We start from the raw sequence: 18905 nt of genomic DNA on the forward strand, positions 1-18905 counted from the left end.
GTAATGTAAGTACAGCCAATATTTAGCTACTGATATATGTGTTTATTTTCTCTGAGACCTTATACCTAACAGCTCCTCTTTAAAACTATTTATACTTACCTGGGGCCTAAGACAGCAAGGGAGCCCATAGCCTAAAGGGGGCTATAGGAAGCCTCAGGTAAGTATAAATGCTTTTACATGGTTTGCCTCCAGTACACTTAAGAGGACCCACAGGACCTGCAGGGAGTTAAGGGGACCCATGGGGCTACATGCTGGAAGCTGTCAGACATGGGACTCAGGAAGTGAGTTAGAGGGGAAAAAGGATCTGGCAAATAATGCTTACGTTATATGAGAAGAGGATCCATAGAATGTTTATTTTAGTCTGATTAATCTCAGAATGTAGATCTAGGGGAACAGTTTTGCTTAATGCAACCTAGAGTTCCCCTTTAAGTCTCTCCTCCATTGTCTTGTAAGCCACAATAAGCCTGCCTAGGCACAAAAAAGTTCCAGCCATACAACATTAACCCCAGTTACAGGTGAGACGTGTCTACACTTGTGTTATCTCTATGACTGTATCCCCCTCTTCCCACCCCCCCTCCCACTGTAAGACCTCCAGATAGATCATCAGATGTGGCACGGTTGAGCATCCTCCCAGCCGGCGTCCCAACTTCCGCCAAGCCTCTCTCCACATCTCACCAATACGCCAGGGAGAAGCACCATTTATCTGCCATACACCTTGTCCTCACCCTGCTCCCCAGAGTTGTCAAAGGACAAAAGCCCCAATTCATCCTCTCCTGCTGGGACGGGGCCTCTGCTGCTCAGACCATGGAGGGGGGGGGGGGGGAATCTGTCTTTACCGTGAAAAGCACGTTCTTCATCTTGCTGAGACAATCTCCCGCGTTCCCAGTGCGGTGAGCGGTGCCGGGAGAGATCGGAATCCCACAAAATCCATCACCCTATTTAGCGGCCAGGCATGCATAACTAGCCTGCAGGAGAACAATAAGAGGCAGTATCTGTCTCGTTACACAGAGTCATATTAATGGCTGAGGCCTTACGCAAAGACAATTATATATTCACGCAACCCATTGCACGGCCAAAATGTTTCTTCATGGTAAATTCGTATTGACAAGGTTACCGGCGGTTTAGGAAGGAGAGGACAGGTCCGATTAGAACGCGAGCAGCCACTGGATGAGCTCCCAAGGTTAATGCAGACTTACCAGCCAGGTTCCTATTCTTGCTATTCTATTTCTATTCTTGCTTCAGAACACACAGAGATGCCATCAAAAAGTTTACAAATCAGAGTGGAACCCTAACCCTGGACACACATAATGGTCCAATCTGACCATAAAATGTATGACCTCTACAGGAGATGCAGTGCGGTGTACAAAACCCTTAAGGCTTATCCAGCACTGCCAGCAATCTGAATGTCACAGCTGCTGGTGTTTTACTGGATAAAGGGGATCCTGACATCACAGCCTCTCTTCTGTGGCCATCTGGTCCCACTGATAAAGTTTAAAAACCAACAGCCAAAGTAAATGTACAGGGCACTTCTAGCGTAAAAGACAGAGCATGTCATGTAAGGCTCTGTCTTAAAGGACACCCGAGGTGAAAATGACTAATGAAATAAACAATTGTATCTATCCACCTCGTAAAAATTGACTTAAGATATTCCAATGTTTTATTTTATATTTATATCGACTCCTTAAGTTTTTACTGTTCTATTGGTTTTGCAGGTCCCTTCCTGCCCGCAGCCTCACACAGACAAGCTGAAACTGAGCAGATCTGTGAGGGATAAACTAAGCACACACACACACACACAGAGTCTGCAGGGGGCATGCATAACTTCTTCCCATCACAGCAGAGGCAGCCCATTGCTCTCTGGGTCGACAAAGCTTGACAAAGAAAAGTAAGACTAGATATATTACAGAGACAGTGCAACTAGAAAAGGCTGCAGTAATCCAGACCACATTAGAACAGGTATAGGAACTTATAGGATAGAAGAAATAAGGCTGAACATTTTGTTACAGAGTCTTCAAATTTTTTCAGGCAGAGTAAGAAAAAAAAGGAACACAGCCTAGTCATTTGTGTGCTAGGCAATGTACATACACTTGTCTATCTCATGTCACCTCGGGCATCCTTTAATGCTGCCAGGATGGTGCCTCGGGGTTATTAAATTACTTGCTTGGCTGTAATTCGTTAGACAAGGCTCCACCCCCGCGAACGTATTTGTTTGGTCGCCAATGAGCTGGGCGCAGGGCGAGCTGAATGACCGCTCCCCCTGCTGCTACTGAATCACTGGGCAGCGTTAAATACTATTTCCCCAGTCATAGCAAACTCACGGGGCGTGGATCATAGCATCACTGCTATAGCCACACCGTCATCTGGCACCGTGCGCCCAGATGACCTGATTAACCACCCCAAGCCCCTTTACCCTGTCTCTCTGAAGTCCCATTTCATTGATATACCAACCAGGGCTGTGGAGTCGGAGTTGGAGTCAGAGTCGAGGAATCTGAGTCGGGGCAATTTTGGGCACCTGGAGTTGGAGTCGTTGATTTCATAAACTGAGGAGTCGGAGTCAGGAGTCTGAGTCGGATGATTTTTGTACAAAATCCACAGCCCTGTTAAGTATTAGACTAAGGAGTCGGAGTCGAGAAGTCAGAGCCATTTTGGGTACCCGGAGTTGGAGTCGGAGTCGTGGTTTCATAAGCTGAGTCGTCGGAGTCAGAGTTGGAGTCGGAAGATTTTTGTACCGACTCCACAGCCCTGATACCAACTTCCCACCCTCAGACCAATGTTCAGTTTACAGGTAGGAAGTGGGAATATCTGAGGGGAAAAAAAATCTTTGCAGAAACGGAGTAAAGGTTTGAACACACGCTAAACTAAAACATGCAGAGTTAGGCAATAACCAGGGCTGTGGAGTCAGGTGTCGGAGTTGCAACAATTTTGGGTACCTGGAGTTGGAGGTTTCATAGACCGAGGAGTCGGATGATTTCTGTACCGACGCCACAGCCCTGGCAATAACTACATCCTCTGGCGATAATCCGAAGTGTACAACAGCCTTGACCGGCAACCGCTCGGCTGAGCGATGGCCGATATGTTCTTACCGCTTGCCCTGCCCCCAACTTGACATGAAGTCTACGCCTTCCCACTCCCATGTATTGCAACAAAATACTCTCCCAGAGTGCAATGGGAGGAGATTTCGTGACATCAGACTACGCTAAAACATCACAGAGAGGGCGGGGCAACATACCAACTGCAGCAATATACAGATATAGAAAGTGTTTCTGACACTGAAACCAGGATAATCACCATAAAAGTGGGTACCCTGAATGCTTTACTACATTCTACTCGGTCTCTACGTTGCCTCTTTCAGTATGACCAACTTACTACTGTATGTTGTCAGGCGGAGTTCTCCTTTAAACTTCCACACAGAAGAAGAATCATCCATACATGAATGTCTGTTATGGGCTAGATAAGACCAATTAAAAAAAACACACACAAAACAATGCAGGCTTCATCCTCGGTAAAAGCTCTCACACCACCATAAACCGGCCCACTATAAAAGCCACCATACAGAAGTACTCAGTTCTTTACGAGGGGAATAAAAAGGTAAGCTAATATTTAGTGTAGGAGAATGGTTACAGGCAGGGAGAGGGCGATCGCACTGCTCACCATGGACTTCCTGGGAGCTGCTCCATGAATGCTAAACACGGGGTGCTCTGCAGAGAGGCTTCCCTGGATGCCAGAGCAGAGTTGTTTTGTGAGGATAGCGGTATTAAATAAGGAATAAACTGCTGAGCTGAGCACTTGGAGAGCAATAATGGATGAGGTTATATCCCGCTGTAATGTCTGCTGAGGAGCAGTAACTTAACTACGATTGCTAACTGGCTAGAAATGTAAAGTGTTCACCTCGGCCTCCATAAAAGCGCTCTGTCAACACTTTTCAGGGGCGACTGAACACAGCGCATCGCCGTCACATGGGCTACAGGTACGCAATAATGGCTTAAAGTGGATCGGAAATCATGCACTGGACACAAGGGGAACAGATGAATTCACCCAGTTTAGGTTCTTATTTCCCCCTCAGCTGCAAGTAATCACAGTTGTAATTAGTGCTCTCAGCTGTGTAAACTCAGAAATCTCGGCAGCCTCAGCTCATTTTGTAAACACAAGAGGTTAACCATTTGCCTGCTTCCATGAAAGCAGTAAGTGGACATACTGCAGATTTATTGCAGGAGTTCTGTTGGCTGCAAACAAACAAATGTTTTCCTGTAAACTGTTATTATGCTGCTGTGTATCTTTTAACCACTTCCGGATTCCGGGTGGTTTGGCTGATCTGTGCTGCGGGGGCTCTTCAGCCCGCAGCACAGATCAGAAATCAGGCAGGGCGATCAGACCTCCCCCCTTTTTTCCCCACTAGGGGGATGTCCTGCTGGGGGGGTCTGATCGCTGCCGCGCCTAGCGGGGGGGGGGCTCCTCAAAGCCCCCCTCCGCAGCACTAGTCCTCCCTCTGCCTCCTTCCCTCCCTCTCCCGTCCCGTGTGCGGCGCAGGACGGAAAGCCGTCCTGCGCCGGATAGGATAGGCTTTAGCCTATCAGATGCCGGCGATCCCCGGCCAATCAGAGGCCGGGGATCGCCGATCTCCTCTACGGCGCTGCTGCGCAGCAGCGCCGTATATATGTAAACACCGGGGAACATCTTCCCCGCGTGTTTACATTTACCCTGCGAGCCGCAATCGGCGGCTCGCAGGGTGTTCACGGAGACACCCTCCGTGAACTGACATGGAACGGTTTCCATGGAAACCACTTCAGGATTCAGGGGCGTAGTTAAGCGTACGCAGAATCCTGAAGTGGTAGCAGAGAGGGAGTTCTGATTTCAGGTCCACTTTAAAGGGGGGGCTTCAAATTTCACTCCAGGAAGAAGCATGGAAAGGAAGAGAGATTTGCCTAAATCTGCCTTTTGCTTTTAGAAATGCCATGTTTGTAAAGAAAAAACTCTCCACCTTATTTCAGGCTTTTAGCAAGAAACAAGATGCAAATTCTTAAAAGCCCACCTGGACTGAGAGGGATATTGAGGCTGCCATATTTTTTCCTTAAAAAAAAAAATTACACCAGTTGCCTGGCACTCTGTTGATCTATCACGCATTAGAAGTGTCTGAATTACACACCAAAAAACAAGCATGCTGCTAATCAGGTCAGACTTCAGTCAGTGCACCTGATCTTCATGCTTGCTCAGGGTCTACGGCTAATAGCATTAGGCCTGGAACCCTGTACCAGTGTTTTGGGAACATTTGCTGTTTGCCAGTAATTGGCAAAGTGCTGCGGCAGTGGAACCTTATCATTGTGATTCTACTGCAGAGCTTGTAAACAATATATTCTACTCATTCCCATAATAAACAGAATCTTCAAATAAGGATCCACAGTGTAGACACCAAAAGTGATCCCATAAATTTGGACGAAATATTTTAAAACAAAAAAAACTGACTGCTATTAGATGGTGTAGTTTGTCAGGCCTTGCCTGTGTCATATTAGAACACAGTGAATGTTCCTGAAATGTAACTAAATCAGCAGCTGTGTGAGTGCAGTGAGGTCAAGCAGCCCCAGTCAAAACGTTACAGAATTGACTCAGGCTACCCTGGATGGAAAGGGGGAAAAAAAACAAAAAAACAAAAAAAAACACCTCTTTACGTAGATGCTGCATGTGACGAATCACATGACCACTAATTCACACATCTCTCAACTACCCTCACCATGATCTGATATGAACAAGACTGCCCTCTAGCTACAGAAACTGCAATCACACAACTAGCATCACTATGATCTGATATGAACAAGGCTGCCCTCTAGCTGCAGATGCTGCACTGCAATCAAACAACTTGGCTATCAGTATGTTCTGATGTAAACAAGGCTGCCCTCTAGCTACAGAAGCTGCAACCATAAGACCACTAATTCACACACCTTTCAACTGACATTGAACTTTTATGACCCAGATGACAAAGGGTAATCCTAACTCACCTTATAGCGCACTATTGCTATCCCCATAGCAGCTTCAGCTTTTATTATCTTCCACTGACATAAATACAACACAACTTTCAGGCATACAAAAAATCCTGTAAGTGCCCAGAAGTCATATTTTTTGTAAGAAGAGAACAGGCAAAACTATAAGACAAAACATACAATAATGCTAATGATTTTGAAAAATGAACCACATCTGCGCAAATCTTTGGAAAACATTTCCAGTACAATACTGTCACGACGCCCATTAAAACGAACAGATGACACTTAAATAAGCCATTAATATTTAAAGTTTTAAATACTTTGCAAAACATTAACAAAATTTTCAGTTCAGGTTTTCTTTAAGCTTGAAGATTTCTCAAAGTCAAAATAAGCATACACAAGTCATACTTACCTTCCATGTAGTCTACGCCTCAGTGTCTTTCTCCTCTCCCGCGTCCTGTTTGTTCACTGTGATCAAGGGAATTTTCCGTCCTCCATTTTGAAAATGGCCATTACCCATAACAGCTTTCTGGTCAGCACACAGTTAAACTGTAACATCGCCCACTTGAGCCATAGGGAAACATGGACATTACCGGCTACATCAGTTGTCCACTCAGCTATAACTGACAGCAAGTGATATTTTACTGACAGCAACTGATATATTTCAGATCTGACAAAATATTGTCAGAACTGGAAGGGATTATTGTCAGAAGAAAATGGTGAGCTTCTGAGAGGAACTGATGGCAAGGTAACTATGCAATGTTCATTTGAAGTTACCTCACGTGTTTATTTTAAATATTTTTACTCAGTACAGGTTCTCTTTAACCACTTGAGGACCACAGTCTTTTCGCCCCTTAAGGACCAGAGCCTTTTTCTCCATTCAGACCACTGCAGCTTTTTACGGTTTATTGCTCGGTCATACAACCTACCACCTAAAGGAATTTTACCTCCTTTTCTTGTCACTAATACAGCTTTCTTTTGCTGCTATTTAATTGCTGCTGCGAGTTTTAGTTTTTATTATATTCATCAAAAAAGACATGAATTTTGGCAAAAAAAAATGACTTTTTTAACTTGCTGTGCTGACATTTTTCAAATAAAGTAAAATTTCCTATACATTTGAGCGCAAAAGTTATTCTGCTACATGTCTTTGATAAAAAAAAACCATTCAGTGTATATTTATTGGATTGGGTAAAAGTTATAGCGTTTACAAACTATGGTGCCAAAAGTGAATTTTCCCATTTTCAAGCATCTCTGACTTTTCTGCGCACCTGTCAGGTTTCATGAGGGGCTAAAATTCCAGGATAGTACAAATACCCCCCAAATGACCCCATTTTGGAAAGAAGACATCCCAAAGTATTCAGTGAGAGGCATGGTGAGTTCATAGAAGATTTTATTTTTTGTCACAAGTTAGCGGAAAATGACACTTTGACAAAAAAAAGAAAAAAAAGTTTCCATTTCTTCTAACTTGCGACAAAAAAAAAATGAAATCTGCCACGGACTCACTATGCTCCTCTCTGAATACCTTGAAGTGTCTACTTTCCAAAATGGGGTCATTTGTGGGGTGTGTTCACTGTCCTGGCATTTTGGGGGGTGCCTAATTGTAAGCACCCCTGTAAAGCCTAAAGATGCTCATTGGACTTTTGGCCCCTTAGCGCAGTTAGGCTGCAAAAAGTGCCACACATGTGGTATTGCCGTACTCAGGAGAAGTAGTATAATGTGTTTTGGGGTGTATTTTTACACATACCCATGCTGGGTGGGAGAAATATCTCCGTAAATGACAATTGTTTTATTTTATTTTTTTTACACACAATTGTCTATTTATAGAGATATTTCTCCCACTCAGCATGGGTATGTGGAAAAATACACCCCAAAACACATTATACTACTTCTCCTGAGTACGGCGATACCACATGTGTGGCACTTTTTTGCACCCTAACTGCGCTAAGGGGCCCAAAGTTCAATGAGTACCTTTAGGATTTCACAGGTCATTTTGAGAAATTTCGTTTCAAGACTACTCCTCACGGTTTAGGGCCCCTAAAATGCCAGGACAGTATAGGAACCCCACAAATTACCCCATTTTAGAAAGAAGACACCCCAAGGTATTCCGTTAGGAGGATGGTGAGTTCATAGAAGATTTTTTTTTTTTTTTGTCACAAGTTAGCGGAAATTGATTTTAATTGTTTTTTTTCACAAAGTGTCACTTTCCGCTAACTTGTGACAAAAAATAAAATCTTCTATGAACTCACCATACTCCTAACGGAATACCTTGGGGTGTCTTCTTTCTAAAATAGGGTCATTTGTGGGGTTCCTATACTGCCCTGGCATTTTAGGGGCCCTAAACCGTGAGGAGTAGTCTTGAAACCAAATGTCGCAAAATGACCTGTGAAATCCTAAAGGTACTCATTGGACTTTGGGCCTCTTAGCGCACTTAGGGTGCAAAAAAGTGCCACACATGTGGTACCGCCGTACTCCGGAGAAGTAGTATAATGTGTTTTGGGGTGTATTTTTACACATACCCATGCTGGGTGGGAGAAATATCTCTGTAAATGACAATTGTTTTATTTTTTTTACACACAATTGTCCTTTTACAGAGATATTTCTCCCACCCAGCATGGGTATGTGTAAAAATACACCCCAAAACACAATATACTACTTCTTCTGAGTACGTGTGTGACACTTTTTTGCAACCTAGGTGCGCTAAGGGGCCTAACGTCCTATTCACAGGTCATTTTGAGGCATTTGGATTCTAGACTACTGCTCACGGTTTAGGGCCCCTAAAATGCCAGGGCAGTATAGGAACCCCACAAGTGACCCCATTTTAGAAAGAAGACACCCCAAGGTATTCTGTTAGGAGTATGGTGAGTTCATAGAAGATTTTTTTTTTGTCACAAGTTAGCGGAAAATGACACTTTGTGAAAAAAAAAAAACAATACATATCAATTTTCGCTAACTTGTGACAAAAAATAAAATCTTCTATGAACTCACCATACTCCTAACGGAATAGCTTGGGGTGTCTTCTTTCTAAAATGGGGTCATTTGTGGGGTTCCTATACTGCCCTGGCATTTTAGGGGCCCTAAACCGTGAGGAGTAGTCTTGAACCCAAATGTCTCAAAATGACCTGTGAAATCCTAAAGGTACTCATTGGACTTTGGGCCCCTTAGCACAGTTAGGCTGCAAAAAAGTGTCACACATGTGGTATCGCCGTACTCAGAAGAAGTAGTATAATGTGTTTTGTGGTGTATTTTTACATATAACCATGCTGGGTGGGAGAAATATCTCTGTAAATGACACATTTTTGATTTTTTTTACACACAATTGTCCATTTACAGAGAGATTTCTCCCACCCAGCATGGGTATGTGTAAAAATACACCACAAAACACATTATACTACTTCTCCTGAGTATGGCGATACCACATGTGTGACACTTTTTTGCAGCCTAGGTGCGCTAAGGGGCCCAACATCCTATTCACAGGTCATTTTGAGGCATTTATTTTCTAGACTTCTCCTCACGGTTTAGGGCCCCTAAAATGCCAGGGCAGTATAGGAACCCCACAAGTGACCCCATTTTAGAAAGAAGACACCCCAAGGTATTCCGTTAGGGGTATGGTGAGTTCATAGAAGATTTTATTTTTTGTCACAAGTTAGTGAAAAATGACACTTTGTGAAAAAAACAATAAAAATCTAATTTCCGCTAACTTTTGACAAAAAATAAAATCTTCTATGAACTCATCATACACCTAACAGAATACCTTGGGGTGTCTTCTTTCTAAAATGGGGTCACTTGTGGGGTTCCTATACTGCCCTGGCATTTTACGGGCCCAAAACTGTGAGTAGTCTGGAAACCAAATTTCTCAAAATGACTGATCAGGGGTATAAGCATCTGCAAATTTTGATGACAGGTGGTCTATGAGGGGGCAAATTTTGTGGAACCGGTCATAAGCAGGGTGGCCTCTTAGATGACAGGATGTTTTGGGCCTGATCTGATGGATAGGAGTGCTAGGGGGGTGACAGGAGGTGATTGATGGGTGTCTCAGGGGGCGGTTAGAGGGGAAAATAGATGCAATCAATGCACTGGGGAGGTGATCGGAAGGGGGTCTGAGGGGGACCTGAGGGTTTGGCCGAGTGATCAGGAGCCCACACGGGGCAAATTAGGGCCTGATCTGATGGGTAGGTGTGCTAGGGGGTGACAGGAGGTGATTGATGGGTGTCTCAAGGTGTGATTAGAGGGGGGAAATAGATGCAAGCAATGCACTAGCGAGGTGATCAGGGCTGGGGTCTGAGGACGTTCTGAGGTGTGGGCGGGTGATTGGGTGCCCGCAAGGGGTAGATTAAGGTCTAATCTGATGGGTAACAGCGACAGGTGGTGATAGGGGGTGATTGATGGGTAATTAGTGGGTGTTTAGAGGAGAGAATAGATGTAAACAATGGATTTGGGAGGTGATCTGATGCCGGATCTGCGGGCGATCTAGTGGTGTGGGTGGGTGATCAGATTGCCCGCAAGGGGCAGGTTAGGGGCTGATATTGATGGGTAGCAGTGACAGGGGGTGATTGACAGGACAGGTGATCAGGGGGGATAGATGCATACAGTACACGGGGGGGGGGGGGTCTGGAGAGAATCTGAGGGGTGGGGGGTGATCAGGAGGGGGCAGTGGGCAGGGGGGGGGGGGAATAAAAAAAAATAGCGTTGACAGATAGTGACAGGGAGTGATTGATGGGTGATTAGGGGGGTGACTGGGTGCAAACAGTGGTCTGGGGGGGGGGGGGGCAGGGGGGGGGGGGTCTGAGGGGTGCTGTGGGCGATCAGGGGGCGGGGGGGGGGGGGAAATCAGTGTGCTTGGGTGCAGACTAGGGTGGCTGCAGCCTGCCCTGGTGGTCCCTCGGACACTGGGACCACCAGGGCAGGAGGCAGCCAGTATAATAGGCTTTGTATACATTACAAAGCCTATTATACAATGTAAATGCGGCGATCCGGGTGCTAGTAACCCGCCGGCGCTTCCGAACGGCCGGCGGGTTACTACGAGCGGTGGGCGGAGCCAGTCCCCGGCAGCTGATCGCGTCACGAATGACACGATCGCCGCATAGCCACTCCCGCAGCCGCCCCCGCCGATGGGCGTATTGCGGTCGTTTGGGCCCAGTCTTTGCCGCCGCCCATCGGCTGGGGGTGGTCGGCAAGTGGTTAAGAACTTTCCATATCTAGAATAGCAACATGTCTGATGCTGGAAATACACGGGTCGATCCGGCGGCCGATTAGCTGCCGGATCGACTCCCGCCGCGCCCCCCGCGGAACGATTCCCGCTCGTCCCCGGCGGCCGGAGATCGAGCATCATCATCGGACCTGCTGAATATTATCAGCTGGCCGCATCAGCTGCTCGATACACGGTACAGAAACGTACCGTGTATCCACAGCATAAGGGTCCATTTCCACTACACCCAAATCCAGACCGAATCAGTAGCATTTCTCCAGATAAGAGTGAAGCAGCTACTGGGCATACACGGGTCGATCCGGCGGCTCGACTCCCGCCGCGTCCCCGCTATTGTCCGCCGGTGGGGATAGAGCAGCATCACCGGACCTGCTGAATATTATCAGCTGCTCGATACATGGTACAGAAACGTACCATGTATCCCCAGCACAAGTGACTTTCCGTCCAGATCGCATTGTGGAGCAAATCTGGACAGCATGTTGTAGACTTCAGCAGCTCGCAGCTGATCTAGATCAGTGTTCTCCCCAGGCTCTTTTTGCCGGTTGCTCCACCCAGCTAGTTTTGGTGAGCACTCGGCTGTTATCAGCTCACCTTCTCCTCTAGGCAGACTTGTGCACAGAAGCACCGGCCCTGCATTCTCTCATCTCGCCCCACCCGGCTACTTTTTCATGCCACCCGGCTGGAAAAACTTTCTGGGGATAACACTGCATATAGCGGTGCATGGCATAGCTTAGCAATTCAGGCTGCAGCTTTGCAGCAGAACGGGAGCCATGGCCAAATCATAAACCTTTATTCAGGCATGTTGCTAGGCATACAGTTTACAGTGTACTAGTGCTTTTAAAGAGGTGGGGTATAATGGCAGGCCCAGCACATAGAGGCCCCTACTGTACACCAGCAGTCCCAGCACAGAGAGGGCCCCTATATACTGTACACTGGCAGCCCCAGCACAGAGATCCCCTTATATACTGTACACTGGAAGCCACAGCACAGAGAGGCCCCCTATATTCTGTACACTGGCAGCCACAGCACAGAGAGGCCCCTATATACTGTAAACTGGCAGCCACAGCACAGAGAGGCCCCCTATATACTGTACACTGGCAGCCACAGTACAGAGGCCCCCTATATACTGTACACTGGCAGCCACAGCACAGAGAGGCCCCCTACATACTGTACACTGGCAGCCCCAGCACAGAGATCCCCTTATATACTGTACACTGGCAGCCCCAGCACAGAGATCCCTTATATCGTGTACACTGGCATCCCCAGCACAGAGATCCCTTATATCGTGTACACTGGCAGCCACAGCACAGAGAGGCCCCCTATATACTGTAAACTGGCAGCCACAGCACAGAGCGGCCCCCTATATACTGTACACTGGAAGCCCCAGCACAGAGATGCCCCCTATATACTGGCAGCACAGAGAGGCCCCCTATATACTGTACACTGGAAGCCCCAGCACAGAGAGGCCTCCTATATACTGGCAGCACAGAGAGGCCCCCTATATACTGTACACTGGCAGCCCCAGCACAGAGAGGCCTCCTATATACTGTACACTGGCAGCCGCAACACAGAGGTGCCCCCTATACACTAGCAGCACAGAGAGGCAAACTATATACTGTACACTGGCAGCCACTGCACAGAGATGCCCCCTATATTATGTACAGTTGCAGCCTATAGCAGAGAAAGCCCCCCTATATACTGTACACTGGCAGCCACAGCACAGAGAGGCCATCTATATAATGGCAGCACAGAGATGCCCCCTATATACTGCACACTGGCAGCCCCAGCACAGAGATGCCCCCTATATACTGGCAGCACAGAGATGCCCCCTATATACTGGCAGCAGAGATGCCCCCTGTATACTGTACACTGGCAGCCCCAGCACAGAGATGCCACCTATATACTGGCAGCAGAGAGAGCCCCCTATATACTGTACAGTGGTAGCCTCCAGCAGAGAGGCCCCCTATATACTGGCAGCACAGAGATGCCCCTATACTGGCAGCACAGAGATGCCCCCTATATACTGCACACTGGCAGCCCCAGCACAGAGATGCCCCCTATATACTGGCAGCACAGAGATGCCCCTATATACTGTACACTGGCAGCCCCAGCACAGAGATGCCCCCTATATACTGGCAGCAGAGAGAGCCCCCCTATATACTGTACAGTGGTAGCCTCCAGCAGAGAGGCCCCCTATAATACTGTACAGTGGTAGCCTCCAGCAGAGAGGCCCCCTATATACTGTACAGTGGTAGCCTCCAGCAGAGAGGCCCCCTATATACTGGCAGCACAGAGAAGCCCCTATACTGGCAACACAGAGATGCCCCCTACATACTGTACACTGGCAGTCCCAGCACAGAGATGCCCCCTATATACTGGCAGCACAGAGATGCCCCCTACATACTGTACACTGGCAGTCCCAGCACAGAGATGCCCCCTATATACTGGCAGCACAGAGATGCCCCCTACATACTGTACACTGGCAGCCCCAGCACAGAGATGTCCCCTATAAACTGACAGCACAGAGATGTCCCCTATAAACTGACAGCACAGAGATGTCCCCTATAAACTGACAGCACAGAGATGTCCCCTATAAACTGACAGCACAGAGATGCCCCCTATATACTGGCAGCAGAGAGAGCCCCCCTATATATGGTATAGTGGTAGCCTCCAGCGGAGAGGCCCCCTATATACTGTACAGTGGTAGCCTCCAGCAGAGGGACCCCCATTACACAGCCCTCCCCGGAAGCCCTGCACTCACCAGGCCGTCTATCTGCACTTGCTTCACGGCGGTATCGCTGCTGGTGGTGGTGGTGGCGGGCGCACTGCTAGTCTCTCTGCGGGCCGCCATTCCTGCTGCTGCTCCTGCTGATGTGCTGCTGCTCTGGGAGCCGGAGAGAAAGAGCGACCACGCGTGCCGGAAACAGGAAGTGGCTGCAGCAGCGCGTCATATCCGGTTTGTGCTGCTGTGCTGGAGCCATCTTAGTTATGGGCAGTGCAAGTGCATGCAGGGAGGGGGAGTATGTGGGACTGGGATTCATAGAGCAGAACGCGGGGCATTCTTCAGGATTTGTGCCTCATACATACACAGGGGCAAACGCAGGATTTTTAAGGGGGGGGGAGGTTCCTGAAAGATCCAGAAGCACGTATGTCCCCGAGTGCTTCTGAATACAGGTGGCTCCATACTGCCCATGCACAAAAGTGCGCTGGCGTATTACGGAGCTGCCTATCTTTGGAAGTACTCAAGGACACGAGTGTTTCTGAGGGCTTCTGGTAGCAGCAAATGTGAACGGGGTACAGCGCTGGAACAACTCCCCAAGAGAGGAACAGGAGATAGACTTAGTTTGGACAATTCAGTGGAATATGCTACATAGTGTCACATAGCGCAAGCGATACCCATATGATGCAGGGATATATGCATCTGCGGAAGATGGCGGAGCTATATAAATACTAAATAATAATATTTTGCCTCACCAGGATTGCACTTTTATTTAGCTTTCCTGTATGACAAGAAGACACAGCCAGCTCTAGGGGAAGAGGGAAACAAAGGTGAATGAAGGAGGCTGGTGCACACCAAGAGTGCTTCTGAGCGTTTTTCAAATCAACAGTGATTTGAAAAGCGCTTGGCTAATGTTACCCTATGTGGGTGTTCCCACAGCAGCATTGTGATTTTTTCAAAATCGCAGGTATACTGCATGTAGAATGTTTTTGAGCAATTCATTCAAAAATCGCTCTTAAAATCACTTCACAAAATCACACTCACAAATTGCTAGCGATTGCTATTGTCATTTTGGCATTGCACTAGCCCAGAGAGAGGAGTGGAGAAATTGAGAATAGCCTGAGATGGAGCAGAGAACTTATCTGTATTGCAGTCCCACATCACACAGGCTACTTGCCTGTAATCGGACTCCTGTCCCTGTCAGTCTCTCACACAAGTCAGAAAGAAGCCCTCCTGAAGTCTAGGGACTGTCAAAAACTAGAGGTGTACCGAACGGTTCGCCGGCGAACGGTTCCAGGCGAACATTGGGGGTTCGCGTTCGCCTGCGCCAGGCGAACTTTTCCGGAAGTTCGATTCGCCCCATAATGCACTATGAGGGTCAACTTTGACCCTCTGCATCACAGTCAGCAGGCACATTGTAGCCATTCAGGCTACAGTAAGCCCTGGAGCCCCACCCCCCCTTATATAAGGCAGGGTCCGGCGGCCATTACAGTCACTCGTGTGCCTGCTAGAGAGAGGAAAGGGACAGCTGCTGCAGACTTTTTCTCTTAGGGACAGATTAGTTAGGTTCTAGGCTGCTTTGCTTGTTCCTGACTGATTAATATTGCTTTTAAAGCACCCAGCAACAGCTCTTTTCAGAGCTCAACCTGTACATTTTTTTTTCTGACACTTTTGTTGCATGCACAGCCTTGCTAATTGATAGTGTGTGTGCCACTGCCAGCAGCCCAGCACATTCAGTGACTGACTGCCTGTGTGTGTGACAGGGAGCTGCACATTGTACTACCCAGTACTGCATATACCCCAGTACCTGTTGTGTTTACTTAACCCACCTCATCACTGCATATACCTAGCTTTGTGTTGAGTGAACCCAGCTCACTGCATCTAACTACCCAGTACCTGTTGTGTTTACTTAACCCACCTCATCACTGCATATACCTAGCGTTGTGTTGAGTGAACCCAGCTCACTGCATCTAAGTCTAACTACCTGTTGTGTTGAGTGAGAACCCACCTCACTGCATCTTAAGTACCTTTACTGTATACTGTTCAGTGAACCCAGCTCACTGCATCTAACTACCCAGTACCTGTTGTGTTTACTTAACCCACATCATCACTGCATATACCTAGCGTGGTGTTGAGTGAACCCAGCTCACTGCATCTAACTACCTGTTGTGTTGAGTGTGAACCCACCTGGCCACCTCACTGCATCTAACTACCTGTTGTGTTGAGTGAGGACCCACCTCACTGCATCTTAAGTACCTTTACTGTTGAGTGAACCCAGCTCACTGCATCTAACTACCTGTTGTGTTGAGTGTGAACCCACCTGGCCACCTCACTGCATCTAACTACCTGTTGTGTTGAGTGAGAACCCACCTCACTGCATCTTAAGTACCTTTACTGTTGAGTGAACCTAGCTCACTTCATCTAACTACCCAGTACCTGTTGTGTTTACTTAACCCACCTCATCACTGCATATACCTAGCCTTGTGTTGAGTGAACCCACCTCACTGCATCTTAAGTACCTTTACTGTTGAGTGAACCCAGCTCACTGCATCTAACTACCCAGTACCTGTTGTGTTTACTTAACCCACCTCATCACTGCATATACCTAGCGTTGTGTTGAGTGAACCCAGCTCACTGCATCTAAGTCTAACTACCTGTTGTGTTGAGTGAGAACCCACCTCACTGCATCTTAAGTACCTTTACTGTATACTGTTCAGTGAACCCAGCTCACTGCATCTAACTACCCAGTACCTGTTGTGTTTACTTAACCCACATCATCACTGCATATACCTAGCGTGGTGTTGAGTGAACCCAGCTCACTGCATCTAACTACCTGTTGTGTTGAGTGTGAACCCACCTGGCCACCTCACTGCATCTAATTACCTGTTGTGTTGAGTGAGAACCAACCTCACTGCATCTTAAGTACCTTTACTGTTGAGTGAACCCAGCTCACTGCATCTAACTACCTGTTGTGTTGAGTGTGAACCCACCTGGCCACCTCACTGCATCTAACTACCTGTTGTGTTGAGTGAGAACCCACCTCACTGCATCTTAAGTACCTTTACTGTTGAGTGAACCCAGCTCACTGCATCTAACTACCCAGTACCTGTTGTGTTTACTTAACCCACCTCATCACTGCATATACCTAGCCTTGTGTTGAGTGAACCCACCTCACTGCATCTAATTACCTGTTGTGTTGAGTGTGAACCCACCTGGCCACCTCACTGCATCTAACTACCTGTTGTGTTGAGTGAGAACCCACCTCACTGCATCTTAAGTACCTTTACTGTTGAGTGAACCCAGCTCACTGCATCTAACTACCTGTTGTGTTGAGTGTGAACCCACCTGGCCACCTCACTTCATCTAACTACCTGTTGTGTTGAGTGAGAACCCACCTCACTGCATCTTAAGTACCTTTACTGTTGAGTGAACCCAGCTCACTGCATCTAACTACCCAGTACCTGTTGTGTTTATTTAACCCACCTCATCACTGCATATACCTAGCCTTGTGTTGAGTGAACCCAGCTCACTGCATCTAATTACCTGTTGTGTTGAGTGTGAACCCACCTGGCCACCTCACTGCATCTAACTACCTGTTGTGTTGAGTGAGAACCCACCTCACTGCATCTTAAGTACCTTTACTGTTGAGTGAACCCAGCTCACTGCATCTAACTACCTGTTGTGTTGAGTGAGAACCCACCTGGCCACCTCACTGCATCTAACTACCTGTTGTGTTGAGTGAGAACCCACCTCACTGCATCTTAAGTACCTTTACTGTTGAGTGAACCCAGCTCACTGCATTTAACTACCCAGTACCTGTTGTGTTTACTTAACCCACATCATCACTGCATATACCTAGCGTGGTGTTGAGTGAACCTAGCTCACTGCATCTAACTACCCAGTACCTGTTGTGTTTACTTAACCCACCTCATCACTGCATATACCTAGCCTTGTGTTGAGTGAACCCACCTCACTGCATCTTAAGTACCTTTACTGTTGAGTGAACCCAGCTCACTGCATCTAACTACCCAGTACCTGTTGTGTTTACTTAACCCACCTCATCACTGCATATACCTAGCGTTGTGTTGAGTGAACCCAGCTCACTGCATCTAAGTCTAACTACCTGTTGTGTTGAGTGAGAACCCACCTCACTGCATCTTAAGTACCTTTACTGTATACTGTTCAGTGAACCCAGCTCACTGCATCTAACTACCCAGTACCTGTTGTGTTTACTTAACCCACATCATCACTGCATATACCTAGCGTGGTGTTGAATGAACCCAGCTCACTGCATCTAACTACCTGTTGTGTTGAGTGTGAACCCACCTGGCCACCTCACTGCATCTAACTACCTGTTGTGTTGAGTGAGAACCCACCTCACTGCATCTTAAGTACCTTTACTGTTGAGTGAACCCAGCTCACTGCATCTAACTACCCAGTACCTGTTGTGTTTACTTAACCCACCTCATCACTGCATATACCTAGCCTTGTGTTGAGTGAACCCACCTCACTGCATCTAATTACCTGTTGTGTTGAGTGTGAACCCACCTGGCCACCTCACTGCATCTAACTACCTGTTGTGTTGAGTGAGAACCCACCTCACTGCATCTTAAGTACCTTTACTGTTGAGTGAACCCAGCTCACTGCATCTAACTACCTGTTGTGTTGAGTGTGAACCCACCTGGCCACCTCACTTCATCTAACTACCTGTTGTGTTGAGTGAGAACCCACCTCACTGCATCTTAAGTACCTTTACTGTTGAGTGAACCCAGCTCACTGCATCTAACTACCCAGTACCTGTTGTGTTTACTTAACCCACCTCATCACTGCATATACCTAGCCTTGTGTTGAGTGAACCCAGCTCACTGCATCTAACTACCTGTTGTGTTGAGTGAGAACCCACCTGGCCACCTCACTGCATCTAACTACCTGTTGTGTTGAGTGAGAACCCACCTCACTGCATCTTAAGTACCTTTACTGTTGAGTGAACCCAGCTCACTGCATCTAACTA

General features: G+C 47.3%; 1 protein-coding gene across 1 annotated transcript in view; it reads right to left on the minus strand.

The window, feature by feature from the left end:
• EIF3H (eukaryotic translation initiation factor 3 subunit H) overlaps window positions 1-14083 on the minus strand; it is a 157317-nt gene extending 143234 nt beyond the window's left edge. The window contains exon 1 of the mRNA XM_068237945.1: window positions 13937-14083. Within this exon, the coding sequence (XP_068094046.1) occupies window positions 13937-14026 (90 nt within the window). The 5' untranslated portion in view covers window positions 14027-14083. The remainder of the gene's footprint in view (window positions 1-13936) is intronic.
• Window positions 14084-18905: the final 4822 nt, after the last annotated feature.

Source organism: Hyperolius riggenbachi, chromosome 5 (genome assembly GCF_040937935.1).
Source record: "Hyperolius riggenbachi isolate aHypRig1 chromosome 5, aHypRig1.pri, whole genome shotgun sequence".
In the NCBI taxonomy this organism is placed as follows: Eukaryota; Metazoa; Chordata; class Amphibia; order Anura; family Hyperoliidae; genus Hyperolius; species Hyperolius riggenbachi.